Raw genomic sequence first — 17,704 nt, 5'->3', positions numbered from 1 at the left:
GTATAATGAACTGGCACAGATAATGGCTGAAACAAAACTCTCTAGACTTTATATACAACCTGAATATAGAATATATCAACAAGCAGTGTCTTTTTATGGAAATCTCAAATAGATGGATTAATTCATAGTGACTTAGTCTGTCTCACAGTCCCTGAACCACATTATTTTCCCTACTGCCAACCCCTCTATGCAGTGCTAAAGCCCGAAATGAAGCAAGTCTAGATTTCCCCAGGTTCAGGTTCTGAATCTCCCATCATACCGTGGCTCCTTTTAACTTAAATGGATTTGTGTGTTACTTTCAAAATTATATATATTCAGAGACTAAGTTTAATTTAGCAGAAATTCCATAGACCCTCATCTGCAAGCTTGCAGAGGACTGACTGACTGACTGAATTTGGTTTTACGCCGCTTTTTAGCAATATTCCAGCAACATCACGGCGGGGGACACCAGAAATGGGCTTCACAAATTGTACCCATGTTGGGATTCGAACCCGGGTCTTCGGCGTGACGAGCCAACGCTTTAACCACTGGGCTACCCCACCGCCCCGCTTGCAGAGGAAAGAATGGCCATACCTCTGGAGTCTTGGGGGGCCTTTACCAGTGGCTTTGGGTGAGACGTGCATGAGGTGGAGAGTGAGTGAGTGAGTGTGTGAGTGTGTGAGTGTGTGGGTGTGTGGGATTGTGGGTGTGTGGGTGGGTGTTTATATGGTTTTATGCCACTTTTAGCAATATTCCAGACATTGTAGAGTATAAAATTAATAAAATATCTTTGATATCAAATAATAAACTTTAGTACGCAGCAAATGCTTATATGTACCGTATTTCCTCTATTAGGCGCCGGGTCTTTATTAAGTGCCGGGCTTCTGATAACCGCCGGGGATAAAGCAGTGCTTTAAGAAATAAGTGCCGGGCCTCCAAAAAGCACCGGGTATAGACCTTTGCATTTTTCGCAAATGTATTCTCCCTTGGTCTAAAAATAAATATATTAAGGAATGGTCACTTAAATCATAACTTCCCCGCTTTTAAAAATACAGGGTATTTTAATAAGCGCCGGGCCTCTAATAAGCGCCGGGTCTGGAGGTCCGTAGAAAAAATAAGTGCCGGGGGCGCTTATTAGAGGAAATACGGTATTTCTGAAGCAACAATAAGGTTATTTTCGTATCCTCAAAGCAGTGTCTACTCCTAAGTGTTTTTAGGCAATCAATTTGCATTGTAACAATACAGTGATTCTACTCCTCCGCGTGTATTGTGCATACACCAGCTTGAAAGTTTTTCCGTTGCAACTGGTGTCCGGGTAACTCGGCATAACTTTATAGTCCAGTGATGACAGACTTTCATGCGATTGGTCCCAACCTAACGGATTTATACAATTCTTTTTCCACGGTTTCGGTACTCTATAATTTCAGATTTTTCGCGAAATCAGGCTGACACCGCTTTGGAGGTATAAACCTACATCTCTTTATTTGTCATTCACTTGAGGGGTAGTTAATGACTTTATAACAGGTATAATTAGTGGTAACACCACTCAGATTAGCCAACAAAGGTTCCCATTCAGCATTTTGAGTCTGGAGTAAATACTCAACTATACAAATTAAGGTCTGCTGTGGCAAATGTATTACATGTTATGTAATATGCGCATGGAAGTGCAGCAAGAGGAATTATCAGCTGAGTTAAAAAATCAAACATCGATAAAAGGATTAACCGATAACACGCTAATTGATAAATTTACTTTTATCTAGAAACGCGGATTGGTCAAAAGGTAGTGTTTATGTATATAGATTTACTCACATACATTGAACATACCCACATTCTGTTGTAAAGTGCCTGTGTAAAAACATCCTTCCTTCAAAGGATTAACCACAAATACGTTGACTGCTCATTGTTGGCTAACTAAAGTACTTTTTTACTAATGGTGGACATCATGCAAGTAGTTGTTGGTCTATCTTGAGTGACCAAAGAGACTATACAATATGTGAAAAACATGAAACAGTCATGTGACCAGTTGACTGACCGACTGAGTTTGGTTTTACGCCGCTTTTAGAAATATTCCAGCAACATCACGGCAGGGGAAAGCAGAAATGGGCTTCACACATTGGTGACATTGGTCACTAGTTATATATATATAGTTATATGACGTTATAAAACTTTTTTGCTTATTAGACTGTGAAGACAGGATTCTTTGTCAGCTGCAGATGAATGGCATATCGTTCCTTTATGTGGATATTGATGGGTACATTCCTCGAACAAGCCTGATATTATTGCTAAATCTTTAGTCTGTTTAGATTTTGATATTTGTATTTAGTTGTTATTCATTTGTTGTAGATTTCAACAGAATCATTTATTTAAGTAATGAGACAGACAACATACACTAGGTTGCACTCAGGGCGTGTGTGTGAAACATGATTCACATTGGTTACCACAGACACATACAGAATAAATGGAAAAGAAAAAACGATCCCTTAGTCATAGTTCCCCTGGTAGTATGCCCAACCCCTTAAAGAGTTATCTCCCCCTTAAATTGTGACGTAAGAGCGCGCCCTTTTAAACCTCACAATTTTTATGAATAACAGACTCTTCTGCCATGATTAGCGGGGAGGACAAAAGAAAAAGGGAGGGAACTAAACCCCATTAAACATTTTGAAATTTGACTTCATCTGCCAGTGGTAAAACATGATACGACTGAAAAAATCTATGTCATATAAATGAGTAAAAGTTTTTTCATCTTTGTTGATCAATGTGTGCTTATACTACCAAGTGCCCTTGCGAGTGGCGCAGCAGAGATTGCAAACGAGACAAGGATTCTGGGATATCATGCAGGTTCTCACAGGAGAAAAACAATAACAAAAGCAACAACCAGTCCACATTAATTGCTCTGGATCAGTCCCCCTGTAAAATGTTGGGTCTTTTTATATGTTATTGAATTACAATGTATTTTTTTTACATTAATTAGCTTAAGTTAACAGATTTGGTGGTAATGGACAAAAACTGCCCTTTTTCAAATATACAAAATTCAGCCTCTTGTTTCCAAATTATACAGATAGCATAGAACTAATCTGCTACCATATATACAACTTCAAACGGTTCTAGAAGATCTCTGGATTGTCCCAGCTCATTATACACATCTGTATTAGTATATGTATATACTCTGACAATTAGTTTGTTTTTTCATATCTTGTTTAGGCCAGATTAATTTTTTTTCTTGTTTTACGGATCCACCTGTTGTATTCTTTCAAGAATTAAAAAAATAAATTAATTAATTTTCCCACTCAAAAAATAAATTCTTATGTTTTATCGGCCAAAATGTAACCTTACAAGAAAATGTTTTTTTAAAATTGTGTTTTGCCCCATACACACTTCATAAATTGCCAAAAGTAAAATACTTTTAATATGTAGAAGAGATATTACTTTGACTGGTGATTTTATTTTTATTTTTTGACCTCCTGCCTTTAGGTTTTCTGAGGCCAAAAATCTGTAAAACAAGAAATAAAATTGGTCTTGCCTTATGTAGTTTATAGAATATTATCTCTGTATCTACATGGAACGTTTGCACAATAAAATATCTTGTACCTTGTGTGGCATCTTTACACATGATATCATAATATAATAATGAGTACATCATATCAATACATTTTAAAAAGATCACAACTCTAAATAATGTCGTAAATCAAGAAGCTGGGACTTTAATCTGATGATGGTACAGACAGAATTGATGGGTTACCAGACACTCTCACACTGCGGAATGGAGCAATAAGTACGTGTGTGGAATCTCCGCCAAACTCTGTCATTACACAACCATTCCCAGCCACAGCACAATGTACACTGAGACTCACAGCACAACCTCCGGAATACCTCCCATCCAACCCAGGAATTATCCCTATCCGTCAATCACCAGACGAAATTGACAGGTGTTAATTCGCTATTGACGAGGCACAATAAGCTGCAGGTAAAACATTTCATTAGGCTTCAGGAATACCCCGTTATTTCTTTCTCCTCTTTGTGAAAAAGTTAGAGCTTTTGTAAATTACAGGGATTCCAGTATCAGGGAGGGTTTGTTGGCAACGCCGTCGCCGTTGATGTTGATGATGTCTATGGTGTTGGTGCGAGTCTGGCTGTATATTTGTTTCCATGATGGATGACGTATGTCAGCTTCTCACACCCTCCATGTATAATCAGCCGAAATGTACGATACCTGTACGTCACTTATCTGAGATGTGTATCAGCATGTCTACACACTGAGCTCCGACTGCCGGACTCTTCACAGATCGCCTTGTTGATTGCTGAAGAATGATTTCGTACTCTTTTGTCATGAGAAAGAAAAAAGAAATCCACAAAAGAAGTCAGAGAACAGCTAAATATCTGAGTTTCTTGAAAGGCATATAGAAGTTGGTATTCAAGTATAACACAAAATATTAGGGATGTCATCTTCGTTTTATTGTATACACGTTTCTGGGCTTTTCCTTGCCCCTTTCACCTGACGAAACCCAGAAATGTTGTGCATACTATAAAAAGAAGTTGACATCCATAATATTTTGTCTTATAGCTAAAGATTTCTTATTACTATTGTTGAACTTTATAAATATAACGATATCAATTATCAGATTTCTTTAAAAAAAATTGGGATGCATATACTGACATTTTGTAATGTGAAGCCCTGAAATTTGATATTCTTGTGAATGTACACATCCGTTGATATATTTTCCCTTGGGATAATCATTTTAAAAATATTCCATAAGTATTCTTAGCCTAATCCAACCTGTTATTTACTTTGTACTCTTACAGGAGAACGCATGTTTTCAATACATAATGTGAACTGGTGGAAATAATTTGTTGACAACTATAAAAAGAATTTGAAGAAAGTACTAATTTCGTGAATATACAATTTTATGATTTTGTTTCCCACAAGACAACTTTTGCCTGTCAATGTCAGTGGTAATTCAGCAAAGCTGTCTGTAAATACATGTATTATACTGTCTGTTATCTGAGAAGGAAACCTCTTCTTGTAAATCTAAATTTCTTTCCGGTGGGAATTTCTCATCAGATTTTCTGTTTAGAGATTTCCTAGATATAAACATGTTAAGTTGCACATAAACAAAATCAAACTTTCTCAAAATGAATAAAGGATCGTCACGAGTGACATCATAGTGTTTCTGTGTTCTATTTGTCGTGTGACGCCATAGCAATATTCCAACTGTAGTTTTACCAGTAATGTATTTGTAACAATATAGGAAATTTGTTTCTGTTTCATGTAAATAAGATAAATGGTGATGGTGTGATCTAGTTCACTTTTTACACTATAAGTCCTGAGTTCAATTCTCCACATGGGTACAGTGCGTGGGCCCAGTACTAGTGTCCCCTGCTGGGGTATGAACTAACGGTGGGCGATAACACCGGTTAACCGGTATATTGCAATTCTCCACATGGGTACAGTGCGTGGGCCCAGTACTAGTGTCCCCTGCTGGGGTATGAACTAACGGTGGGCGATAACACCGGTTAACCAGTATATTGCAATTCGAACTTCACAATACGATATATATTGTGGTACAGTTTTTGGGAATTGGTCCACCTGATACGATCGGCAATTTCCGTGACAATGATTAATAATTTTTCTGTGACCGTCATTGGTAATTTTCGGGAAGTAGTAAAAAAACACTAATAACATTTGACATTTTGAGAATGTTTATTGGTCATTTAATTGCATTTACATGATTTGTAAACCACATAAATAAAAAAAATAGATTGGTACTGGCACTCGTTGTAGGGATAAACAAACCAAACTGGCGGACGCCGCTGCAGGCGCCTTTCCTCGAGTTCCAGAGCCCAAGTCTTCAATTTGGAAACATTTTTAATTGATCTCTTGTTCAAACACATCTGAGTCCTGACAGTGGCCAGTGGCATAGTTTAAAAAGAAAGGAAACAGTAATTTCATTACCTTAACCCATGTGTTACACTTTCACAACATATTGCAATACATATTCCAATACGCAAATACATATCACAATATATCGCAATCACGAAAATATTGGCAATACCCAACCCCAGTATTAACGATACTCAGCTCCACATGAAATCAGTGCAGTACAAACATTCCAATGTAAGTGTATCATAGATACATGTTTCCATTCCATAGGAATATTCCAGTAAATACAATGAACAAAATCCAAAACACCACAAAAGGCAATTTCCTTGCAGGAATAGATACTGGTTGGCAATGTTGTTGGAATATTGAGTAAAGCAGCATAAAGACATTCTCACTCACTTGTAAAGTAAGAATATTCATAACCACAACCTATCTAATGAAGAAATATTCATAAAAATATATATATTTAGTAGATTAAAGTAGGTATTGTTGAAATAAGTACAAACGGACAATATCGCTAAAGGAACGGCTATTATATTAAAATATATATATATACAGTTGTATGGAAAACATTATATCAAAACTATGCATTATGACTCATACTTAGTATTTGTTTAGAAATTGATGAGTACCATTATTACCACTGCACGTGTGTATTCTGCTTGTGTACAATCATTTTTTGGCAGAAAAGCTTGACCACACAAATCTAGTTGTTACAGTAACTGAGAATAGTCAAGAGCCCTCTCATAGCACTCATAGCGGCAGGGTAGTCTTGTGGTGAAAGTGTTAGCTTAAGATCTGGGATCAATTCCCCAAATGGGTGTCCCCTGAATACATGACACTTTTATGGATAACAACTTCTTTATATTTTTTACACGATGTTTCAGAGCTAATTCTTTCTCCTTCATCAGGTGATGGTGTCCCCTGTCGTGATATTGCTGTAATATTGCCAAAAACGGCAGGGTCAAACCATTCTCACTTACTTTTGAAGAAAAGAAAATGTGCAATTCATTTATATTAAAGGCTAAAAAAGTATATAGACGTCCTGCAAATGACATTTCTAAAAGGTGTTTTATTTGATTACCTGTAAGACTTAACTTGTATATTTTTTACATATTTATTTCATCCCTCTGCCATGTTTTTTAACATAAACAATCCAGATATGTTAAGTCAGAAAAGTCTCAGTTTTCTTGATTAATAGAAACTTAACAGATACTGCTTGACATTATCATGACCTTGAACAATAACGGCACTGTAGTTGTAGGTTATTGTCTGTAGGGTTATCGGGGCGGTGGGGTAGCCTAGTGGTTAAAGCGTCCGCTCGTCACGCCGAAGACCCGGTTTCGAATCACCACAGGGGTACAATGTGTGAACCCCATTTCTGGTGTCCCCCGCCGTGATGTTGCTGGAATATTGCTACAAGCAGAGTAAAACTAAACTCACTCACTCACTCACAGTAGGGTTATCAGATTTGTTCAGACTGAAGTTGTAAAACATTCTACATGTTGCAAATGATTCAGTGAAGTTTTCAGATATTGTGTATACTAATATTTGTACAATTCTATCAGATATTGTGTAAACTAATATTTGTACAATTCTATCAGATATTGTGTATACTAATATTTGTACAATTCTATCAGATATTGTGTATACTAAAATTTGTACAATTCTATCAGATATTGTGTAAACTAATATTTGTACAATTCTATCAGATATTGTGTATACTAATATTTGTACAATTCTATCAGATATTGTGTATACTAAAATTTGTACAATTCTATCAGATATTGTGTAAACTAATATTTGTACAATTCTATCCGATATTGTGTATACTAATATTTGTACAATTCTATCAGATATTGTGTATACTAAAATTTGTACAATTCTATCAGATATTGTGTATACTAATATTTGTACAATTCTATCAGATATTGTGTATACTAAAATTTGTACAATTCTATCAGATATTGTGTATACTAATATTGTACAATTCTATCAGATATTGTGTATACTAATATTTGTACAATTCTATCAGATATTTTAGACTGACTGACTGACTGAGTTTGGTTTTACCCCGCTTTTAGCAATATTCCAGCAACATCACGGCAGGGGACACCAGAAATGGGCTTCACACATTGTACCCATGTGGTGGGGATTCGAACCCAGGTCTTCGGCGTGATGAGCCAATGCTTTAACCACTAGGCTTCCCCACCGCCCCAGATATTTTAGAAACTGCATTAGTATTCACTAATCAATCAATCAGTGAGATGTGCTATACAAAGAAGGTTTTACCATTTTAGTAAGATATGATCAGATATATTTATTGCAAAAACATTCCATTGTGAAACAGAAGCACCTTTGTATTGAAGCATACAAAAGGTATCCACAGGTTGTTCAATTTCTACAGAAATTTAATGAGCTACTTGACATCGTAAGATGACCTAAAGCCTCGGAATGGATCCTAGTTCATCTACCAACCTCAGCCCTACAAAACCGGCTTATAGTTGACATTTAATTACTAAAGGCTATCAGATAGAGTCAGTTTCCGGGCCAATCAAACAATCTCCTATATAACACCTGACTTCCTTAGAAATAGTCAGAACACAAAGCAATTAAAGGTACGCTGATTTGCGAAAGGTCAACAGGTATTTTTCTCCATTTTCCATCAGATATCAATTACCAAATGAACCTGCAGATTGTGCTAATAGTTTCAACATCCTGTCTGTCTGTAATCTCCCATGATCCTCTTTGACTGATGAGGTCGGCTGCAGGACATTACACAAACAAGATGGCCGCCTTCATTGACATGGTGTCAGCCAATCACAGATGATCAGAGATGAGCTGACCTTCACTGGTCAAGGTCAGCCTAATCTGGTCATGTGTCCACAAGGCAGTCAGTTAATGAATTCATGCTCTTAATTTGTTAATAAATCTGAGACAAAGTTCTCAAATCTTTGAAGGGCATTTAGAAGTGGAATGCATAAGAAAAGCAAGATTTATGGATGTCAACTTCTTTATTGTGAATAACACAATGTTTCTTAAGGACCTGATGAAGGAGCAAGCATACACTCCGAAACGTCGTGTTATTCACAATAAAGAAGTTAACATCCATAAATCTTGCTTAAGCAAAAGTTCTTCTGATAATATAATCCAATGTAGTTCTGGTAATATTCATCCATATTCAAACTTTTCCTTAAAAACTAAGAGTTGGCTATGTAGCTCTCCTGAATTTTAGCAATATTTGTAATAATAATAAATGTGAACTTATAATGCACCTTTTCCATGCACAAGGCCCATGCTCAAAGCGCTAACAAAGTGGGTGGATAATATACATATATACAATGAGGGACTAGTAGCTGGTCATAATGCAGTGAAAACAGATGAGTCTTGAGAAGTCGTTTGAAGGAATTAAATGGGTATAGATCGAATTAAAAATTCTTCAATATATTTAACATGAATTGTGGCATGTTTGAGGATACTACAGCTGCAATTACTGAAATTGTATCATATGAAAGCTAATTGTTTTAATGTTGATGTTAAAATGATATCATCATACATCATACAAACAAAATACAGCATGACGCGCCACTGCCACAGCAATTATATGCTTTTTCTAATATCAACAGCTCAACGTCAAATTTCACAATATTGTTTATAATGCCTGGAATTCTTGTTTGGAATATTTCTACACAAATTCATACTTTACAGGAATCATCGATGAAAGTTGTCAGCTTGCAGTTTTTAGAAGTTTTAAAAACCAATAAAGGTTATGTCTAAGATCGGCCTCAGGATATAAAATCAGCTTCAGGATATAAAATCAGCTTCTTACCATTCAGGAGAGCAGAAGCTCATAAACTGGGTCACTGGATGTTAACTGTGCTTTGACAAATATTTTGGTTCTGAAAAAGAATTATTTATTCTTAACAGACCATTTGCTCAGCATGGAGGATGTGTTTATTTAAAAACCATCAATTAAAATTGAATTGTGAGGCTCCTCCTTCCACAAAGGTGCTACTGCACATGTGGGCAGAACATGCACAGATAAACCAGCAACAATGGCATATTAAAAATCTGCAGACACTAGCCCAGAATGAAGTTCCCAGTACTGTGTCACAATATGTCAATCCAGTATACTTAATACCAATGCATAACAAATAATAAATACACAAAGTGAAAGATAAAATAAAAACAAACTTCCAGAAAATGAAAGTATTATCTGGAACCCCTGGAAAATATATGGCTCTGTCTGTAACACAAACCCCATCCCACCCAACAATTTTGTTTAACATTATGATACAAGATAAATCTGTTACCATAGATACAACTTAAAACAAATCTAGAGGATCTCTAGATCGTCCTAGACCATTATACACTGACTGACTGACTGACTGAGTTTAGTTTTACGCCGCTTTTAGCAATATTCCAGCAATATCACGGCTGGGGACACCAGAAATGGGCTTAACACATTGTGCCCATGTGGGGAATCGAACCCGGGCCTTCGGGGTGACGAGACAACGCTTTAACCATTAGGCTACCCCACCGCCCCACCATTATACACATTTGTGTCATCTGTATGGTTACTCTGACTTTTTACATATCCCGTTTGTGTAGTTTATACAATATTGTCAGCGTTTCTACATGGAACATTTGCGCAATAAAATATCTTGATTTCTATTCTCTCTGGTTTATTATTTGTAAAATTATGTCTTTGTAAAATTTGGTGAAGTCTAAAACTGTAGAAATGAACCTCGTATTTTAATTTGGAACAGGGCACTTGTCCGAATAGTTCCTCTCCAGTGCAGACTATTATGACATAAGAGGTATTGCATCATCTGGATTCTACAATAGCAAATTCAAAACATATATGTTACAAAATTATCAGTCTTGATGATCTCGTGACGTAGATTCCATCTGACATGGAAAATGGTGACATCATAAGAACTGATAAAAAAAGGATTTTCTAGTAAACTGCTTCCAGAGAATATATTTTCTTGAAAAGGGGCTGCTAAACACGAATATGAAAAACTGCATTTAGGAAAATAGCATTGATTTCTTTTTACCCGTGAAGCCAATATAGAGAGGTTTGTCTGTGAGTGTCATGGTAATCTTAAACCATCAACAAAGACGACGGCAGTCAACTGAACGAGAAAAGAAACTCTTGTAAGAATGACAGTTTGAGGGTGTTCTGTACATACTGTTGTTTTTGATAACATCTTCATATTTCCTTCATCAAATACTTCCCATTATCGCAAAACACCATTGTAGAACGTTCCTGAGATTAAACCTATAGCTCTGCACCTGCAGAGAATGGTAAAAACTCCTCGCGCAAATCATCACAACCTGATCCATTTAAAAGCCATTTCTAAAATATGAGCTTCTAGAAAGCTCACAACCGGAATAGAAAACAAGAGAAAAACCTTCCGCAACTTCTTTCCCAGGCCTTTCCAGCTCAAATCTGTCACCACTATAATTAAACACCATGTCTTTCAAAACGGCAGACATTATCACCTTGGAACACAGGGAACAGCCTTGTTTTGCTCAAACATACTGCCATTTCACTATTGTGCCAATCCCACTTTTGCACTGCCTGATAGTGTATAAATACATAGAGACATAAATGGGAGACTTAATGGCAAACACAGCAGCCATAAAAAATAGTTTCTCTGGTGAAGGAAGTTATCTTATCTTAGGGCGGGAACTCTTCAGTAAATGAACACAAATAAGACATTTACAACGGGTTCCCTGCAAAATGTCGCTGGATTTAATCTGGCCACACCAGGAATTATCTGCAACCACACAAATCAGCTACAAAGACCATTTTTCAAAATGGCCGACATGACCTGATCAATCATGTTTGTGGTGATAAATATGTTTAGAGACTGTAGGGCTGTGTCGGGATACATACTGGTATAGATATTCTGTTAACTGACACTCAGCATCAGTTCTCAACTGGGCAGGTCATCTCTTGCTATATTCTGTCATGTCGTAGTTTACAAAACTTGGTCAGTATTGAACTGTTTTGTCTTCTTACCTTTAACAACTGAACTGAAATTCTGATTGTAATATAAGCAACAAAACTCATATTTCAACATTGTACTCTTAATTTTATTAACAATGAAACAACTCTCTTTTAATATATATAGAATTATGACCTGTTATTTTTGGGATTACTCTTTCTCAGTAAACTACGAGATGGTAGGATAGCCTAGTGGTTAAAGTGTTCGCTCGTCACTCAAAAGACCAAGGTTTGATTCCCCACATTTGAAGCCCATTTGTGATGTCCCCAGCGGTGATATTGCTGAAATATTGCTAAAAGCAGGGTAAAACTAAACTCACTCACTCAGTAAAATACAGATTCTAGCGTTTTTGTTAGGTGGTGTGCCATAATGCAAATATACTAGAATCTGTGCTTTACTGAGAAAATGTAATCCAAAATATAAAACACGTTACATTGGACCACTTTCTAAAATAGCATTATGTATTCATATAGAGAATTACTCGAGTCACATTATGCTATATATCATCACCATTTGAAAATGTTAAAACTCCAAGGTTGCCAACTAGTTACCTTTTATAGACTTGGTCAGTAACCTTAATCTCAAAAGACACAAGGGTGAGATTCTATTAAAATCTGATATAATTCTTTTACTTATCTATTTGAAAACTGTAACATCAAGTGATTTGGGTGAAATATTACTGCTGGGCAGCTTTAGTGGCAGAGAAACCTGTGATGTCATTTGATTATGATGTCATGGTAACTGATGATGTCACAATGTTTCATGTCATTGACACCAAATCTCCTGTAGCTACCCACAGTCATCTACTATAATCATATTCTTCCCCCCGAATTGGTAATCATCGTCATACAGTTTCAGCTTCTCTGTAAAACTGCTGTTTTCAATCAAATCTCTACAGAACAAAAATGTGAAAAAGAAAGTAGGGAGTTTCACAATAAATTTTCATTGGTTTTGATTACACTATTGTGAATGATGTATTACTATTGATAGAGACAGTAAATGGGGCTGATTTCTTTTACACTGACCATGTTTCTGGTAAGCGGAATAGAAACCCCCTGCTTTTCTGTTTTCCAAAAAGTCTGGCGTTATCGAGCAATGGTTGTCAATTCAATTCAATTCAATTGTGTCACTGTGAATATCAAACATTGATACAGCTGCACATGCAGATGGTCTGTGGGAATAGGTAGCTACTGCTGGGTGAGAATAAACAAAACTTACTGTATTCATATTTATTGTGATATTTCAATACGATAAAATGTAGTGAGTTTAAATACATTCCATTCCGTAAAGTGTCATGTGCAATATTTTATCACTTTCTCCTGAGACAGATTAATTCCTGATGACACATTTACTTTGCCAAACAAAGAAACCGTTAACACTGCTTGTGGGACAAAAAAGCTTAAGAGGAACTTCCTTTAACTTTATTACTCTGACAAAATAATCCCTGATGACATATTTACTGTGACAAAACTTGAGTTAAAAAATATAATATTGCAGCAATATCTCCACAGCTGCGGACCTGACAGGCTCAACACACTGTTTGTGGTTAAATGCTGCTGACGTTGTTGATGTCTTCTCAATCATTAAAAAGCATGATACGATTTTTTACCAAAACTTTTTGGATCAGGGTAACAGCATTCAAGGTCCTAGTGAAGCTTCACATTTGACAATATGATGTCGACTGCAAGTCCTTATTCTGAGTTGCACTATAGATATCCATGTTTTAATTATCTTCTGTGGTAGCAAGTTTTGGATGAATTATAAGATCAATTTCTAAATATATATTAAATCATGCATACTGTAGATTAAGCATGTCTGTTTTATATTTACAAAACTACACTCATCAATATCCCGAAATTATAATCAGTGTTTCCGTTCTCCGGTATATACCTGAAAATCACCGGTAAAATTTGTTGGGGACCGGTAGATTGAAAGCCAGCCGGACACTGTGTCCGGTAAATAATCATGTATTAAAATAAAAAATCATGGGTAAGCAAAATGACAGTCTTGACTGTGCTTTCATGGTCGCAAAAATTCTTATGTTTCGGAAATAATAGGCTAAAAATAACTTTAAAATGAGTACTTACAGTATGGCAATAGGATACGACCAGCAAATTTCATTCAAGACCGGTAAAATTTTAGGTCGCCTGACATAGTGTCCGATAAATAATTAAGTCAGCGGAAACACTGTATAATATAAGAATAATTATAGCAACAACTATACTAATTGAATACATGACATGTTTGATGGAAAACAACTTCATGTTATGAACATAAAGAATTTTCTGGATTTCATCTTCTTTTTATTCTTTGATACAATGTTTGGGGGGGCTGTTCCGGCCCCATCATCAGGTAAAACTAATGAACAGTAACAGTAGTTTAACCTGATAATGGGTCTGGAACAGCCCCCGAAACATTGTATCAAAGAATAAAACGAAGATGAAATCCAGAAAATGTCTTAGGTTCCTCAAATAACATCTTTTAAAATGCCAATCAAGCAACTTCATTTTATTCTTAAATGACCTTTCAGTGGTAATTCTTGCTCCTTCATTCACCTGATGTATTCATGCTCATCCAACTTGTCAATGACTTTCAAGAACTAAACCATAATAATATTTTACCTATTCAAGAATCTGATACACATCATACATCACAGATCATGACATGATCCAACCAAGGTAATAAATCATACAATTTGTCAGCGTGTCCATTAGGTTCCAAGAAGTTACTGGCGCCACTGATTCTGTAGTTCTAAACCATGACCATCTTCCCTGCCCAAACAATACAGTATATACAGTGATCAACACCAGGAGATAAGTGTGTATATGATATACGACTTTTATCACACATGGATGTCACACATATGAACACTCTTACAAATTATTTTCTCTGATGTCTGAAATCGGATACCCCTGGACAAATGTCGGACCTTGATCTCTTTAACGCGACTGACATAATTAACATAATAATACATCGTCGTTAATGAGTCTAACTCTTCTTACGATCGTGAACTGGTAACAAATTCATTAGACTTCGAAATAAGATGATCAGTACTCTTTGTTAAAGTACTTGTTATGGAGGGAATACAGGTGTATATTTGAAAATAAACTCTGAAAATAATTTTATCAGCAGACAGGAAATACATGGAATATTGATGAACAGGTACTGTGTTCACCTACACTGGTGTTAACCCCCTCGTTTAGCTGGTGTGAAAAGGTCTGAGCGCTGACTTGATCCTTTTGAACACCCAGACATTTAAAATTACCGAAGCTTGTCTGATCAGACATGATCCCGCGATGACCGCCAGCGATTGAGAAGACAGCCTGAGGCGATCGGTGACCGATTATTATTTTTGTGTTTTCGCATCCATTATATTGATAATGTGTCGGTGATCATGCCATGACGATATTCATCACAGATTTAATGTACAAGTTGTGATACGAGGTCTTATCACCTCTTTTGTGTGTGATACGAGTTTTTGTACGCCAGATACACAGGTTCACAGATATAATGAGCTATGCTTGAATGACTTCATGGTGTTGGGTTGCTAAAACTCTTTGTGTGTTTATTTTATTCACAGCTGATAAGCATTTCAAGAGAAGCAATGAACTGTCTTTGTAGGTTTTGTCAAAGATAAATCTGTGACATAAAGGAAGGTGCAACAAAAACCAGGCACTCATAAAGAGAATGTATTTTCGCCTAGTTTGGGCCAAGTTCCAATTTCCTGTGTTTAATGCCTTCACTGCTCTTGAGTACAACTATCAGAAAAAGTGGAATCGGTATGCTATATCTTATCCCTTCAAGACTGACTGACTGAGTTTGGTTTACGCCACTTTTAGCAATATTCCAGCAACATCACGGCAGGGGACACCAGAAATGGGCTTCACACATTGTACCCATCGCTTCAAGGCAACAGAGAGCAGATTGCTCAAGTTGAGTCAATGTTAATGTCGACTTTGAGAGAGACACACACCCCACACCCCTCACCCCACACCACACACCCCCCTCACCACACACACCCCTCACCCCACACCCCACACCCAAACCAAAAGGCGTTTAAATGGGTATTGTTCATCACATCCGTCTTCCTGTAAGTAATGGTCAAACATAAATATGAAATACTTGAAAAATATAGAACTGCATTATTTTTTCATGCCCTTCCCCCTTAATCTGAAACACACGTACACACCCTCCCGTACAGACACCTAAAATGTGGTGTACAATAGTTTTGTAAAATAACCATCAAAGTTAATAATCACCAAAGAAAAACTTTGTTCTTGATGTACATTCAGGGAGGTAATATTTAAAACTATAATAACATGATTGAATAGAGATGGAGAAAATGTTGTTTGAAGGAGAAGCAGGCATTGGTGGAAACCAAACATTTTGTTTACATGAAGACTTGTTCACAAACAAATCAGCTGAGATATTCATGAGTCTTTGCTGACCTACACACAAACTGGATGACCTGCTCATCAACTGGCTGATGACAATAATCCAGTATTTTCTCATCAGCTGACCTGTACGCATGATAAAAGTATCAGTTGGCTTTCTCATTTCGCCTAATGATAGAATAGTATTTGAACTTGACCAATCAGGCGTAAGATGTGAGTGATGATGAAAGAATCAAAGGAGTAGAAGACATGCAATCAACCTAGTCACGATATCTGACCACCAATCACTTTATTCACTATACATGATGTCATAGGATATCCAGACTCTCACAGGGGTCAATACACTACAACTTGTGATCTTTTCGGTGTTTTAGTTTGGCCATATATCATAGGATATCCAGACTCTCACGGGGGTCAATACACTACAACTTGTGATCTTTTCGGTGTTTTAGTTTGGCCATATATCATAGGATATCCAGACTCTCACGGGGGTCAATACACTACAACTTGTGATCTTTTCTGTGTTTTAGTTTGGCCATATATCATAGGATATCCAGACTCTCACAGGGGTCAATACACTACAGCTTGTGGTGTTTTCTGTTTTTTAGTTTTGCCATAAATATAAATAGTCCTGTTTCTCATTACTGCCTGACCCAAAAATTCGAGAAAATGCAAGTTTGACTCTCAAAATGTGCATGAATTTTTCACACTTCTAAGTTTTGATTTTCTTGTGGAGAAAAGGTCTAAATTTCCACAAAAATCAAGGGGTTTTGGACATAAAATAAAATAAATGTAAAAATAAGCCTGACCCATATTTTTTTTAAAAGTGATGAGAAACAATCATATTGTGTATGTAGCTCTACCACAGTTCCATTATGACTGAGTTGTTTATACATGATTATTTTTATAACAAAATTGTACTTAAAGATTTAAATGCCTTTTCCGCTATTCGCAAGTGATTTCAGAAGTATGACTGTCGTTAGCTTGCTTTTTTGTTGTATTGCTAAGTGATTAAAAACAGTGGTCAAATTGTCGTAGTGATCCGATTGTTGCGTGAAGCCGTGCTGTACTCGAACGCGCACTTGTTCGTAAAAAAACATACACCGGCGTCATATGATTGATGATGTTGATGACGTAATTCAAGCATTTTTTCTCAGCACTGCAATATATTAATATAAAGTGAGCCCAAAAATAAACAAACTAGATAACACGAGAGCAGTGTACAAGTGTGAAATCCGAAGGTCCTACCTTCACCTGTACTTTTCGTCACTGTCAACATTTGTCTGGGCGTGCCACGATGTGTTCAGCATTGGTTTGCCGAAATCAGAATGTTCAAAAAGTTTCAATACTCACAGTCACAAATTTGTTGTATCCATATTCAAGCTTTGAATACACAATGTCAGCTTGCCTCAGAAAATACAGATTATGAAGGAAGC

General features: G+C 36.5%; 1 protein-coding gene across 1 annotated transcript in view; it reads right to left on the bottom strand.

The window, feature by feature from the left end:
* Nucleotides 1-17,704, bottom strand: part of LOC124262951 — a 110,596-nt gene extending 92,892 nt beyond the window's left edge. The window contains exon 1 of the mRNA XM_046697562.1: nucleotides 17,517-17,704. Coding sequence (XP_046553518.1) covers nucleotides 17,517-17,547 — 31 coding nt within the window. The 5' untranslated portion in view covers nucleotides 17,548-17,704. The remainder of the gene's footprint in view (nucleotides 1-17,516) is intronic.

Source organism: Haliotis rubra, unplaced genomic scaffold, assembly GCF_003918875.1.
Source record: "Haliotis rubra isolate DU_JTF1 unplaced genomic scaffold, ASM391887v1 Scf860, whole genome shotgun sequence".
NCBI lineage: Eukaryota > Metazoa > Mollusca > Gastropoda > Lepetellida > Haliotidae > Haliotis > Haliotis rubra.
Note: the sequence above shows the minus strand (reverse complement) of the source record. Positions and strands in the feature narration are given on the sequence as shown.